A 16,090-nucleotide genomic window follows, 5' to 3' on the forward strand; every position below is an offset into this window, starting at 1 on the left:
GAGGGAGGAAAGAGGCGATCGGTCTAATGGTGTCGCTAGGGCTAGTCTAGTAAGGCTAGTCTCTGCTGACTGGTCTCTCTCCGTCTCCCAGCGCTGACCAGGCTAGACTCTCCTGACTGGTCTCTCTCCGTCTCCCAGCGCTGACCAGGCTAGTCTCTCCTGACTGGTCTCTCTCCGTCTCCCAGCGCTGACCAGGCTAGACTCTCCTGACTGGTCTCTCTCCGTCTCCCAGCGCTGACCAGGCTAGACTCTCCTGACTGGTCTCTCTCTGTCTCCCAGCGCTGACCAGGCTAGACTCTCCTGACTGGTCTCTCTCCGTCTCCCAGCGCTGACCAGGCTAGACTCTCCTGACTGGTCTCTCTCCGTCTCCCAGCGCTGACCAGGCTAGTCTCTCCTGACTGGTCTCTCTCCGTCTCCCAGCGCTGACCAGGCTAGACTCTCCTGACTGGTCTCTCTCTGTCTCCCAGCGCTGACCAGGCTAGACTCTCCTGACTGGTCTCTCTCCGTCTCCCAGCGCTGACCAGGCTAGACTCTCCTGACTGGTCTCTCTCTGTCTCCCAGCGCTGACCAGGCTAGACTCTCCTGACTGGTCTCTCTCCGTCTCCCAGCGCTGACCAGGCTAGACTCTCCTGACTGGTCTCTCTCTGTCTCCCAGCGCTGACCAGGCTAGTCTCTCCTGACTGGTCTCTCTCCGTCTCCCAGCGCTGACCAGGCTAGACTCTCCTGACTGGTCTCTCTCTGTCTCCCAGCGCTGACCAGGCTAGTCTCTCCTGACTGGTCTCTCTCTGTCTCCCAGCGCTGACCAGGCTAGACTCTCCTGACTGGTCTCTCTCTGTCTCCCAGCGCTGACCAGGCTAGACTCTCCTGACTTGGTCTCTCTCTGTCTCCCAGCGCTGACCAGGCTAGTCTCTCCTGACTGGTCTCTCTCTGTCTCCCAGCGCTGACCAGGCTAGACTCTCCTGACTGGTCTCTCTCCGTCTCCCAGCGCTGACCAGGCTAGACTCTCCTGACTGGTCTCTCTCTGTCTCCCAGCGCTGACCAGGCTAGACTCTCCTGACTGGTCTCTCTCCGTCTCCCAGCGCTGACCAGGCTAGTCTCTCCTGACTGGTCTCTCTCTGTCTCCCAGTGCTGACCAGGCTAGACTCTCCTGACTGGTCTCTCTCCGTCTCCCAGCGCTGACCAGGCTAGACTCTCCTGACTGGTCTCTCTCCGTCTCCCAGCGCTGACCAGGCTAGACTCTCCTGACTGGTCTCTCTCTCCGTCTCCCAGCGCTGACCAGGCTAGACTCTCCTGACTGGTCTCTCTCTGTCTCCCAGCGCTGACCAGGCTAGACTCTCCTGACTGGTCTCTCTCCGTCTCCCAGCGCTGACCAGGCTAGACTCTCCTGACTGGTCTCTCTCCGTCTCCCAGCGCTGACCAGGCTAGTCTCTCCTGACTGGTCTCTCTCTGTCTCCCAGCGCTGACCAGGCTAGACTCTCCTGACTGGTCTCTCTCTGTCTCCCAGCGCTGACCAGGCTAGACTCTCCTGACTGGTCTCTCTCTGTCTCCCAGCGCTGACCAGGCTAGACTCTCCTGACTGGTCTCTCTCTGTCTCCCAGCGCTGACCAGGCTAGACTCTCCTGACTGGTCTCTCTCCGTCTCCCAGCGCTGACCAGGCTAGACTCTCCTGACTGGTCTCTCTCTCTCTCCCAGCGCTGACCAGGCTAGACTCTCCTGACTGGTCTCTCTCCGTCTCCCAGCGCTGACCAGGCTAGACTCTCCTGACTGGTCTCTCTCTGTCTCCCAGCGCTGACCAGGCTAGACTCTCCTGACTGGTCTCTCTCTGTCCCAGATCTGTATATCAGGGTACTGATTGTGTGTCTGGATGGAGGGGTCAGGGTACTGATTGTGTGTCTTGATGGAGGGGTCAGGGTACTGATTGTGTCTTGCTGGAGGGGTCAGGGTACTGATTGTGTGTCTTGATGGAGGGGTCAGGGAACTGATTGTGTGTTTTGATGGAGGGGTCAGGGTACTGATTGTGTGTCTTGCTGGAGGGGTCAGGGTACTGATTGTGTGTCTTGCTGGAGGGGTCAGGGTACTGATTGTGTGTCTTGCTGGAGGGGTCAGACTACTCACTGTTGGTCTTGAGGCGGGCGGGCTCGCTGTTGCGGCTGCCCGCCGGGTTGATGGCCTTGACGAAGAAGATGTAGCGCGTGCCGCTCTGCAGGCCGTGGACCGTGTAGTGGTTCTGCTTGATGTTGGGCACGATCATCCAGCTGTCCACCGAGTTATACAGGCCTGGGCAGGGGGCAGACAGAGAGGGACAGACACACACACAGTCAAGGCAAGGTAATAACAACAACAACAACAACAATAATAACAAAAATAATAACAACAATAATGGTAATAATAGTAAAGAAAATTTAGTAAAAAAAAATACTACTACTAATAATAATAATAGTAACAATACGTGATATGCTATTATTATTCTTATTATTTTTATACATTTTATTTTTAATGCACTTTACATTTGAAAAATCTAAAGTGGTACAGAGAAAAAGCAAAACATGATAAAAACAGAGAAGCATAAAAACAGAAAAGACGGCTGAAAAACTGTTTAATCAATCAATCAATCAAAGCTTTATTTGTATAGCGCATTTCATACCCAGAGGCAACACAATGCGCTTTACAGAGAACAAGGGAGGTGGGCATACGACCCACCCCTACATATTCCAGAGGGAAGCAAAACAACAGTAATCACCCGGGGGCCAGATAAGTGAGCTGTAAAAATTCTTCCCTGACCCCTCTCAACGAGACGATCGAGCAAGCTCCTGGAGTATGTTTGTCTACCGGCTAAGAACATTTATAAAGCAATACATTACATTAAATTACATTTCAGAGTAAGAGAGGCTAAAAGCATCATAGGAGAGATAACATTCTACGGGCATGCTGCCTCTTTTTTAAAGGCATCAAGTCCGTGGTGCTCTCAGACGGCCAGGGAGAGAATCCCACACACCATGGATAAACAATATGTGGGTAAACAGTGTGTGTTCAGGCATAGAAACACTGCATGTAGGTTAGAGGGAGAGAGAGAGAGAGAGAGGAGAGAGAGAGAAAGAGAGTGAAGAGAGAGAGATAGGGGAGAGAGAGAGCGAGAGAGAGAGAAAGAGAGTGAAGAGAGAGAGATAGGAGAGAGAGAGAGCGAGAGAGAGCAAGAGAGAGGATAGAGAGTGAGGAGAGAGAGATAGAGAGAGAGAGAGAGAAGAGAGAGAGAGAGAGAGAGAGATAGGAGAGAGAGGAGAGAGAGAGAGAGAGAGAAGAGAGAGAGAGGAGAGAGAGTGAGGAGAGAGAGAGGAGAGAGAGAGAGAGAGAAGAGAGAGAGGAGCGAGTGAGAGAGAGAGAAGAGAGAGAGAGAGCGAGAGAGAGCAAGGGAGAGGTGAGAGAGTGAGGAGAGAGAGATAGGAGAGAGAGTAGAGAGAGAGAGAGAGAGAAGAGAGAGAAGAGAGGAGCGAGTGAGAGAGCTCAGAGGCAATGTTTGGTGTTTTGTTACCAGGATATGGGCAGATTTATCTAAATCTCATACAACCCAGCTTGAAAATGTCTGAGCTGATAAATCTAAAAATCTGGTGTACAAGGCAGAGAGAGTGAGTCTGCCTACCCAAGTCGTTAGAGTAAACATGAAGCTTTAATGCGCCGAGAGCAGACAGTCCCTCAGCAGAGCACCGCCAGGGTACGATTGGCCCGAGGGCAGTGGGATACTAGCCAATCAATGCTGTAGAAGACCGTGTTTACAGAGCCCCCCCTAGGCTTCAGCTACGGGGGGATGCGAAGTGAACAGGACACATCGTCACTATCAGGGAAACGACTTGATAGTCTTCATCATCCTCTTCACACACACACACACACACACACACACACACACACACACACACACACACACACACACACACACACACGTTGTAACATGCGATTGTGTGAATGTTATAATAATACAAAACAACACTAGCATATTTTTATAGTCACAATATGTTCATAGTGATGCTGCACATACAGTGTCTTTTACAGTGACTGTAAAATCAGTGACAGCTCTTTTCAATATTATCTCCTCCCTACAGTATTGCCATTGGAGTCGAACAAAAACAAAAAGAACAAAAAAGCCTCATTCTCTAGCTCATTTCGGCGAGCTCGCGCGCTGAATTAATGAGTGAGATGCAGCCACCCGTATAAATAATAACAGAGTCTGCTTGTAAACAGAAGTACTGCAGCGTGACGCAAGTGTTTTTAAAGTCAGGGACCTTTTAAGAACGAAAGAGGGGTTTCAATGTTAATTTACTTTAACTGAAAGATAAGATACGATGAACTTGAATAATCCCTGAGGGGGGGGGGGGGGGGTAGTCTGTGCTTCACACTGGGAGGGAATCATCTAGCCACTGAGAGAATGAGTTCCTGTTGTATGTTTAGAGATCCCCTATCATATTCCCTTTCAAGTTAATGAAGGTCTCTGGGGTCCCCAAACCTTGTCTTTGAATATTTTTGCTGAACATACCACTCAGATTGAGCTTTCCAGCATGCCTCCGCTGTTTCTGTCCTGTTCTGGATGCGCTGTTTCTGTGTCTGTAGCTTTAAATGCAAATGAGCGGCCGCTCCCCACCCACACTGTCTGCATAGTTTGAACTGCCTCCAGAGTTCAGACTATGCAAATGCAGAGCCCAGTGTTGAGGCGGTGTAGTTCTAATTCTGACTGTTCTGGCTTGTTGAATGGCAGACTACAATATGCTGCAGTTCGCTGACCTGCCCTGACTGCTTCACAGTGTGTGTGTGTGTGTGTGTGTGTGTGTGTGTGAGTGTGTCAGAGACTTCAAAGAGGAGCGGAGGACAGCGACTGAAGGTACGAGCTCAGACAGAAGAGAGGACAGAAAGAACAGAGGGAGAGGAGGAGGGGAGAGAGGAGAGGAACAGGGCCAGGCTGAAAAGCATTCCCAGACAACCCCGGCCTGTGTGTGTGTGTGTGTGTGTGTGTGTGTGTGTGTGTGTGTGTGTGTGTGTGTGTGTGAGGCTGTGTCTTGGACAGATGAAAGGAGCGGAGCTGCTTCTGGCCCTGCCGGCATACCACAACCAGCCTTTCATGCTCCAACAGAGAGGTGCTGATGGTGTATGTGTGTGTGTATGTGTGTGTGTGTGTGTGTGTGTGTGTGTGTGTGTGTGTAGTCACAGACATGAAGACTCACCTAATATGTAGCTCCGCTCACTCTGCTTTCATCTGTCCAAGACACAGCCTCAGACACACACACACACGCACACACACACACACACACACACACACACACACACACACACACACACACACACACACACAAGTAAAATAAAAAAAATGTCTGTGACTGTGTTTTTGTGCTTGTCTGTGCCTCTGTGCCAATGCCAGTGCTTGTGTGTGTGTGTGGGTGTGTGTGTCTGAGGCTGTGTCTGTGACAGATGAAAGGAGAGTGAGCAGAGCTGCACATTAGTCTTCATGTCTGTGACTACACACACACACACACACACGCACGTTTGGATAAAACAGGTGTTACCAATGATCTACATAAATAATACTTAAGTACAAAATAATACCAAAGTCATGTATGCTGTCTATCTGCTATATGTCTATCTGTCTACCTGTTATCTGTCTATGTGCTATCTGTCTATGTGCTATCTGTCTATCTTGAAACCTGGATGGGTCTCTCAGAGGCTACACTGAGCTGTTTCTACACCTACTGTACCTCGAAGTCAGATATTACTGTGTGAGTCGTGGTGAATATGTTTCAGAAAAACAACGCTTCCTCTTTGGCGTCCCTCAGGGCTCGATCCTTGGTCCACTGTTGTTCTCCCTCTTTACCTTATTGTATGCTCCCATTTGGAGAAATTATCTGTGACCATGGGATTCATTTTCATTGTTATGCTGATGATATCCATTTGTATCTCTCTGTAGCGCCAGACAACAAAGATGCCTTACATCCTCTGATAAACTGCGTTTCCAGTATTGTGCAGTGGATGAATGACAATTTTCTTAAACTAAACCAAGAATAAGTCCTCATTGTTGGCAAGGACGTCCAAAGAAATTACATAATAAGTTGACTTGGAAATCTGGCCACACAGGTAAAACCAAAAGTGAAAAAACCTGGGTGATATCCTTGACTCTGACCTTAATTTTGAAAATCATATCTGCAACGTTACTAAGATAGCCTTTAATTATCTGAGAAACATTGCAAGAGTCACACACTTCCTCTCCCTAGAGGATGCCAAGAAACTGACTCGAGCCTTCATACTCTCACGATTAGATTACTGCAATGCACTTCATATAGGTCTGCCAAAAAACAACAACTATTGCTCGGCTGCAACTTATTCAAAACTCATCAGCAAGAATTCTAACTAAAACCAGGAAAAGAGATCATATTACACCTATACTAGCATCTTTGCACTGGCTCCCAGTAACGTTGAGGATAGATTTAAACATTATTTTACTTGTGTTTAAAGCTTTGAATGGTCTAGCCCCTTCCTACCGGTCAGCCTGCCTGTCGGAGTATGTTCCAGATCGCTCCCTCAGATGGCTTAGTGCTGGTCTACTGAGGGGTCCTGCGTCAAACAGCAAGAGGCACGGTGATGCACCATCAGGAGATATGCACCGAGGATCTGGGAAGCATGTTCTGACGCGCAATCCAATGAAGACTTCGTACCAGGCGTTTTTCTTTGAAACAAACATACATTTGTATCTGTTTTAATCCATTCAGCAAAACAAAGGACAAAAGCACCTGCAGTAGTGCGGTCAAAAATGGTGCTGCTTTCCACTTCTCACCTGTACGCAATTAGACACCATGAATGTATTACCTGTGTGCAGTGACCGGTATACACTGGTTGTCCCTTGCAACAGGCTCAAGACCAGAGGTGACAGAGCCTTTGAGTCTGTGGCACCTAGACTGTGGAATGCTCTTCCTCAGGACTTGAGAGCTGCAGCCCCTGTGGACATTTTTAAGAAGCAGCTAAAGACGTTTCAGTTTAGACATGCGTTTGTCGAATTAATTAGATTTGAATCTGTATGTCTATGACTGTTGTCCTGTGTTTTAATTTTGTTAATTCTTCATGTGAATTTTAAACTGTGTGAAGCACTTTGTGAGTCATCTCTGAGAGAAGTGCTATATAAATAAAATGTACTAACTTATGTACTTACTTACTTAAGGTCGTGGTGTTTAGGTAAGTATTCAGGTAAGTAGGCCTATTTCTCTTCACAGGGACAGAATAATGATAAGGATACATAAAATATATAACTTATAAATAAACAAATATTATAGAGCATATATATTCTTATGGCTACCGTATATATGGCTCCTACACCAAACCCCTAATTGTGATCACACAATTACAAAACAAAAAATATGGAGCCTTTCGGGAAGTTACTGTCGACATCATTGAAATATTAATGAAGAAAGCAAACTAGCCGTCAGTACTATCTCCCGGCACTGTGTAATTACTGTCTGGGATATCGAGCGATCAGCCTCTGATGAACGAGGTACATAAACTCGATAGCGTCTCGGGGAACAATGGTCTACAGTATATAACTGTGTATACAGTAGAATCAATACTGGAAGAGGTGCTTTCAGCAGACCACCCACAGGGGCTAGAGAAGTCTCAAGCTAGCTTGCTATTTCTGAACATACTGTAGGATGCGCACACTCACACACACACACACACATACAAACGTGCACACAAACACACAGCATACACGCAGCATACACACACAGCATACACGCAGCATACACACACACAGCATACACGCAGCATACACACACAAACAAACAAACACACAGCATACACGCAGCATACACATACACACACACACACACAAACACACACACACACACACACAAACAAACACAAACACACACAAACACACACACACACACACACGCACACAAACAAACAAACACAGTAAATCTTCAATCCATCCACCTCCACATCTTCCCCCTCCCATCCATCCTGTCATCTCATTTTCCTCTCTCTCTCCATCTAAATCCCTCCATCTCTAAACCCCTCCCTCAGCCTTTATCTCTAAACCCCTCCTTCAGCCTCTATCTCTAAACCCCTCCCTCAGCCTCTACCTCTAAACCCCTCCCTCAGCCTCTAAACCCCTCCCTCAGCCTTTATCACTAAACCCCTCCCTCAGCCTCTACCTCTAAACCCCTCCCTCAGCCTCTAAACCCCTCCCTCAGCCTTTATCACTAAACCCCTCCCTCAGCCTCTACCTCTAAACCCCTCCCTCAGCCTCTATCTCTAAACACCTCCCTCAGCCTCTAAACCCCTCCCTCAGCCTCCATCTCTAAACCCCTCCTTCAGCCTCTATCTCTAAACACCTCCCTTAGCCTCTACCTTTAAACCCCTCCTCCAGCCTCTATCTCTAAACCCCTCCCTCAGCCTCCATCACTAAACCCCTCCCTCAGCCTCTATCTCTAAACCCCTCCTTCAGCCTCCATCTCTAAACCCCTCCCTCAGCCTCCATCTCTAAACCCCTCCCTTAGCCTCCATCTCTAAACCCCTCCCTCAGCCTCCATCTCTAAACCCCTCCCTCAGCCTCTATCTCTAAACCCCTCCCTCAGCCTCCATCTCTAAACCCCTCCCTCAGCCTCCATCTCTAAACCCCTCCCTCAGCCTCCATCTCTAAACCCCTCCCTCAGCCTCCATCTCTAAACCCCTCCCTCAGCCTTTATCTCTAAACCCCTCCCTCAGCCTCCATCTCTAAACCCCTCCCTCAGCCTCTATCTCTAAACCCCTCCTTCAGCCTCCATCTCTAAACCCCTCCCTCAGCCTCCATCTCTAAACCCCTCCCTCAGCCTCCATCTCTAAACCCCTCCCTCAGCCTCCATCTCTAAACCCCTCCCTCAGCCTCCATCTCTAAACCCCTCCCTCAGCCTTTATCTCTAAACCCCTCCCTCAGCCTTTATCACTAAACCCCTCCTTCAGCCTCCATCTCTAAACACCTCCCTCAGCCTCTACCTTTAAACCCCTCCCTCAGCCTCCATCTCTAAACCCTTCCCTCAGCCTCCATCTCTAAACTCCTCCTTCAGCCTCCATCTCTAAACCCCTCCCTCAGCCTCCATCTCTAAACCCCTCCCTCAGCCTCCATCTCTAAACCCCTCCCTCAGCCTTTATCTCTAAACCCCTCCTTCAGCCTCTATCTCTAAACCCCTCCTTCAGCCTCCATCTCTAAACCCCTCCCTCAGCCTCCATCTCTAAACCCCTCCCTCAGCCTTTATCTCTAAACACCTCCCTCAGCCTCCATCACTAAACCCCTCCCTCAGCCTCTAAACCCCTCCCTCAGCCTCTAAACCCCTCCCTCAGCCTCTATCTCTAAACCCCTCCCTCAGCCTCCATCATCGTCAGAAGAAGACCAACCTGTTTGTGTGCCAGGATCCCTATCCTGTTATTACACCAATCTATGAATGTCATCAGGACGGACCAGGAGGGCTGCCGGGGGGAGTGTGTGTTTGTGTGTGTGGGTGCGCTCATGTCACATCTGATCAGAGAGGATGCTGGGAGACGTAGTCAGCCTGAGCAGAGAGCGATTATAAATGGAGCCCATTGTGGGCGGCTGGATCATTAGCTCTCTGGGATAATTAGCTGCTATTACAGTTTCATCTGCTGAGTGTTCCGGGCAGGGGGGTCGCTACCGGCAAGATGTGTGTGTGTGTGTGTGTGTGTGTCTTGTTTCCGAGTCTGTGTGTCTCTGAGTGTGTGGCAGGCAGCTGGCTGTGAGGCTGTGTGTGTATGTGTGTGTGTGTGTGTGTGTGTCTTGTTTCCGAGTCTGTGTGTCTCTGAGTGTGTGGCAGGCAGCTGGCTGTGAGGCTGTGTGTGTATGTGTGTGTGTGTGTGTGTGAGTAACTTGTTTCCGAGTCTGTGTGTCTCTGTGTGTGTGTGGCAGGCAGCTAACTGTGAGTGTGTGTGTGGCAGGCAGCTGGCTATGAGGCTGTGTGTGTGTGTGTGTGTGTGAGAGTCATAGAGTGCTTGTTTCCGAGTCTGTGTGTGGCAGGCAGCTGGCTGTGTGTGTGTGTGTGTGTGTGTGTGTGTGTGTAGGTCTAAAGACCCTCTTATGTAATGAGGAACTGACGCCTACGTGAACAGTGAGATCTTAGTTGAGGATGTACACTAAAATCAATATTACATTACATTACATTTACTAATGTACTTGAATCTCTCTAAATAAGTGACTAAGAGCATAATGTAGTGCTGAAGGCAAAGGTAAGAGTAGCAAACTAAAAATATAATAGGCACTTTAAGAGGGAGGATCATGGTAGTACTTCTTGAAGAGATGAGTTTTGAGCCTGCGACCAAAGATGATGATGACCGCGTCGATCGGATCAATATATTCAGATTTCATATTCTACCCTGCATAGTATATTCATTTCAAAGAGAAAAAAGTGGTCTCTTTCATTTAATATTGACATTAGAATCACAACGACCAATGAATTGATCTCAGACCCTTTCTAAAAAAAATACTATGTTTTCATTGGTTACACTTCTGAATATTTCTGCTATGCCTACTGCCCGGATGGTGCTGCATGAAGTGGTGCGTGTGTGTACGTGTATGCGTGTGTGTGTGTGTGCGTGTGTGTGTGTGCTTGTGTGCGTGATCCACCTCCAGGGAAGGGGGGCTGTGGGGTAGGCTAGCTACGGAGCCAATGACATTAGAGTGGCTGTGTTTAAGCACTCAGAGAGAGAGATGGTGAGAGGGAGAGAGGGAGAGAGAGGGAAAGAGAGATGGAGAAGGAGAGAGATGGAGAGAGAGAGATGGAGAGATGGAGAGAGGGAGAGAGAGATAGATGGTGAGAGGGAGAGAGAGAGAGATGGAGAGGGAGCGAGGGAGAGATGGAGAGGGAGAGAGAGATGGAGAGAGGGAGAGATGGTGAGAGGGAGAGAGAGAGAGATGGAGAGAGGGAGAGATGGTGAGAGGGAGAGAGAGAGAGATGGAGAGGGACCGAGGGAGAGATGGAGAGGGAGAGAGAGAGATGGAGAGAGATGGAGAGGGAGAGAGAGATGGAGAGAGAGAGAGAGATGAAGTTTGATGTTTTTTCCCGCCTCTCCATTTCAGCTGTATCCCGGGAGAGGGTGGGTCAGTGGCGGCCTGGTCCTCCACTCGACCACGGCTGAAGTGGAGAGAACCTCCCTGCAGCACTACTGATGGCTGCTGGAGGCCCCTGGAGCACTGGCTCAGGAGGACAGAGAGACTGGAGAGAGTGAGAGATGATAGAGAGAGGAGAGAGAGGAGAGAGAGGAGAGGGGAGCGACTGGAGCGTGGGGTAAGAGGGGAGGAGAGATGAGAAGAGAGAGGGTAGGAGAGGAGAGGAAAGAAGAGAGGAGAGGGTAGGACAGGAGAAGAGAGGAGAGATGAAGAGGGGAGAGGAGGGGAGGAGAGAAGAGAGGAGGAGAGAGGAGAGGAGGAGAGAAGAGGATAGAGGAGGAGAGAGGAGAGGGGGACTAATAGAAAGAGAGAGATTCAAAAGAGGGGAGAGGCAGTGAAAGATAAGATGTTTGCAGTGGGGCTGATAATAATAATAATAATAATAATAATACACTTTACTTGTATAACACCTTTCATACAAATAAATGCAGCTCAAAGTGCTTTACAACAGAGAGTATGCATGAGTGTTTCACATAAAAATAGACCAAAACAGGAAAATAAGATGGAAGATAAAACACAAATCTAACCTTACCTTAGGTAACTTCGCCGTGCAAAGCGATGGGTCAATAAAAGCGAACCTTTATCTAGGCTACTTCGTCGTTCAAACGGCGGGTCAATCGCGTAAGACGCACCTAATACCACAGTAGTAGGTCGTAAACACACCAAATCATCTGACATTCAACCCGCTAGATGTCCTTTGTGTGCCTATGCCTGACCCCGTCTAGATGAAGTGGCCTATAGCTCCCTTTGGGCTGTCTGGTATGATGGAAACCTGTTGATTGGGTTAGTCCTATAGTCCTATAGCGTACTACGTCGAAGCATACGATCTGCGCCTTTAAACCGACTTTTCACAGTGCACAATTTAATAAAATGTTATACTGGAGGTTATTTAAAAAATAAATAAATAAGAAAGAAAAGTGCAGTAGCCCGCAAGTGCAATCGGAGCTAGTTAAAGGAGAATGCTCTTTTTCGACAACCTGGACCTTATTTACGGCATATTATAAGACGTTTGACTCACCGAGATCACTTTGGTGTAATTCTGAAGCCATCTTGATGGTAAATTGTTGAAAATAGCTGCATCATTTGTTACTAAACCAGTCTGTCATATCTTTAATAGTGGTGTCTGTCCAAAAGTATGGAAGGAAGGAAAGATTTCACCTCTTCCCAAAGGCAAACTAGCAATCTTTAGCGGTCCCAACAGTAAGCCTATCAGCATTCTGCCTGTGCTTAGCAAATTACTTGAAAAAATCGTGTTTTAGAGCAAATTCAGGATTACTTTTCCTCCAATGGCTTAACAACCATGTTTCAGCATGCATACAGGGCCGGTCATTCAACATGCACTGTAATGCTGCAAATGACCGATAGTCGGCTTACTGCAATTGACAGGTCAATGTTTGTGGGCACTGTAATGCTCGATTTCAGTGCTGCTTTCGATGTGATCGATCATGAACTTCTAATTGGTAAACTTGCGTGTTATGGTTTGACACACTCGGCTATTACGTGGTTCAGGAGCTGTCATCTAGGTCACAGAGAGTCTATTTCAAAGGCACTCTATCTGACAGTAGGGAGCTACTTTAGACTGTGGCGTCCCACAGGGCAGCTGCCTCGGGCCGCTCCTCTACTCCATATATACTAATGATTTGGCGTATGCAATAGGGCAGGCAAGCCTGACCCTGTACGCTGATGATTCCACCATCTATTATGCAGCACACACGTTCAGAGCTAAACCAGGTTCTTGTCCAGTGAGCTTAACATCATACATAATTGGATAAAAGCAAATAAACTAGTGCTTAACGCATCAAAGACAATTTGCATTATATTTGGTTCTAACTATAAATTAGCACATGATCCTAAATTGAATCTTCAGATTGAGGGTCAACCAATACAGCAAGTGAAAAAAACTAAGCTTTTAGGACTCTGGCTAGATAGAGCATTTTCCTGGTCTGATCACATCAGCAAACGCACACACCATACTGAACCAGTAAAATGACTCAAAATGTGCACTTTTCTTTTTAGATTAATTATTACTTATTGTTTGTATAGTTTTTTTGTTTTTATAATGTGTCTTCTGATTCTTTTGCCAGCATTCTTATTGCATAGTTTCCTCCATCTGTAACATCTTGAATGCACTAATAGATGTCTTGATGTTTGTATTTTTGTGTTAATGAGGTTTGTTATGTTTTGTTAATGTCTGTTCTTGGACCCCAGGAAGACTAGCTTGTCGTTCAGGCGTCAGCTAATGGGGGATCCTTTTAATAAACAAATAAACAACAGTGGATCAGGGGTCGAAATTAACTTTTTAGCTCACCAGCCAAATGTCTGGTAGATGAAAATGTGTACCTGCCAAACCTTTTTTTTACCAGCCAAAAAATAACATTTATATAAAGCCTTTTTATGTTGTGTAGACATATAGTACATTTAATCTGCATAATAACATGATATGGTGGTGAAAATAACACCCCAAAGCAGGTGTTAAGTTTCTCAGACACATGATCTCCAAGCCTGACGTAGATCTTTCTCTCTTTGATGTATGTTCTGAACCAGTTTACCACAGTCAGAGAGACCAACCAGCCTTTCAAGACGGTTGATTAGGATGTCATGATCGGTCGTATCAACATCAAAGGTCTAATAGAAGAATTGAGACCTTATTTGCATCAGAGTTTAGTCTGAGGTGGCTGATTATTTTAGTAAGAGCAGTTTCAGTGCTGCGGTGTGTCCTAAAGCCTGATTGAAGTTCCTCCAGTATCTTATTTTCTTTGAGAAAGGAGTTTATTTGTACTGAGATCTTTTCAAGTATCGTACTAATGAAGGGTAGGTTGGATATCGGCCTATAGTTGTTCAGTGCACTAACATCTAGGCTGGGTTTCTTTAGTAGCGGTTTTACAGCAGCTGTTTTGAAGGCATCTGGGAAGATGCCCGTTTGAAGAGACATGCTTATGATCTTCAGGACATGACTTGAAACACTGTCGAACACCCGCTTAAAGAATTCTGTAGGTACAGGTTCAAGACATGAGGTAGAGGAGTTAAACTCCTCAGTGACAATCTTACAAAGCTCTGGTAATGTGACATGTGAATGTCCCCATGGTTACATCTTTTTAACAGGGTTTGCTGAGATCGTCTACTGGATGTTTATATCAGAGGTAATACTGGCTCTAATCTATTTTGTTATCGAAGAGCAGTGTGAGTTCTTCACATTTTGGTGCCGAGAGCTGTGGAGGAGGGCTAGAGTATGTGGTGTGTGTGTGTGTGTGTGTGTGTGTGTGTGTGTGTGTGTGCGTGTGTGTGTGTGTGTGTGCGTCAGAGGTTAACCAGCTCAGGTAGGAGAGTGCTTGTCTAGTGCTGCTCTTCAAACCTGCCTGATCTGTCAGTCTTCACATCCCTCCTCTCTCCTCTGCTTCCCTGCTTCTCAACAGCACTGTAGCGCACACACACAACACACACACACACATACCCCCCCACACACACACACACAGTACATTTCACCTCATCTGAATGTCTTACAGCATTTTGTCTCCACACTGCGCATGATGATGCTTTACCAAACGCATAAGTGCTGCCTTCCGGAACACCTCCTAAACCAGCTGGGGTTGAACACTCCGTTACAGAGAGAAAAAGAGGGAGAGAGAGGGAGAGAGAGAGAGGGAGAGACAGAGAGAGGGAGGGAGAGGGAGAGAGAGAGAGGGAGAGAGAGAGAGAGGGAGGGAGAGGGAGAGAGAGGGAGAGAGAGAGAGGGAGAGAGAGAGAGAGGGAGGGAGAGGGAGAGAGAGAGAGAGGGAGGGAGAGGGAGAGGGAGAGAGAGAGAGAGGGAGAGAGAGAGAGGGAGAGGGAGAGAGAGAGAGAGGGAGAGAGAGAGAGGGAGAGGGAGGGAGAGAGAGAGAGAGACAAGGAGAGAGAGCGGGAGAGGAAGAGAGGAAGAGGGAGAGAGAGAGTGAGGTAGAGAGAGGGAGAGAGTGAGAGGGAGAGAGAGAGAGAGAGAGAGAGAGAGGGAGGGAGGGAAAGGACTAGACTGTGTTTTGTTCTGGACCCCCAGAACCCCCCACAAAGAAACGTAGGCCTGTTGTGTAAAATGTGAGACAAGCGTCACGCACACGCAGTGTACGTGTTTTGCGCATGCGTGTGCGTGACAGGTGTGTGACGGGTGAATTGCGCTTCAAATACATGACGGTGAACACTGCACACAACTGTTTAGTAACATTCTAGACGAGCGCACAGGCACACACTGTGTATGGTTTGTGAAATCGCATAGCGAGGGGTTAATCGTGCCAGTGTCACCGAGCGAGCGCAACAGACGCGTGCGTGCACGCTCGTCTAAACACAAAGAATCATTTCTCATCCATCTGCAGTGGAGAACGCTGTCCGTGGTGCTGAATGATGGACCGTCTCATCCACCTGCAGTGGAGAGCGCTGTCCGTGGTGCTGAAATGATTGACCGTCTCATCCAACCTGCAGTGGAGAGCGCTGTCCGTGGTGCTGAATGATTGACCGTCTCATCCACCTGCAGTGGAGAACGCTGTCCCTGGTGCTGAATGATTGACCGTCTCATCCACCTACAGTGGAGAACGCTGTCCGTGGTGCTGAATGATTGACCGTCTCATCCACCTGCAGTGGAGAGCGCTGTCCGTGGTGCTGAATGATGGACCATCTCATCCACCTGCAGTGGACAGCGCTGTCCGTGGTGCTGAATGATTGGCCGTCTCATCCACCTGCAGTGGACCAGCGCTGTCTGTGGTGCTGAATGATTGACCGTCTCATCCACCTGCAGTGGAGAGCGCTCTGTCCGTGGTGCTGAATGATTGACGCGTCTTGTCGCCGCTCCGCATTCTGTTTGAAGTCTGTTTGAGTCGCATTCTGTTTGAAGTCCAGATAGTTTCATTTATTTATTTGAAATGTTACGCTACGCTGAGATGG

At 47.9% G+C, this 16,090-nt stretch overlaps 1 protein-coding gene across 1 annotated transcript in view; it reads right to left on the reverse strand.

Moving 5' to 3' along the window:
* Nucleotides 1–16,090, reverse strand: part of mid2 (midline 2) — a gene marked incomplete at both ends in the record, with an annotated part of 74,401 nt that overhangs the window by 14,979 nt on the left and 43,332 nt on the right. The window contains 1 exon segment of the mRNA XM_084448659.1: nucleotides 2,116–2,277. Within this exon segment, the coding sequence (XP_084304785.1) occupies nucleotides 2,116–2,277 (162 nt within the window).

Source organism: Borostomias antarcticus (assembly GCF_949987555.1).
Source record: "Borostomias antarcticus genome assembly, chromosome: 14".
Lineage (NCBI taxonomy): Eukaryota > Metazoa > Chordata > Actinopteri > Stomiiformes > Stomiidae > Borostomias > Borostomias antarcticus.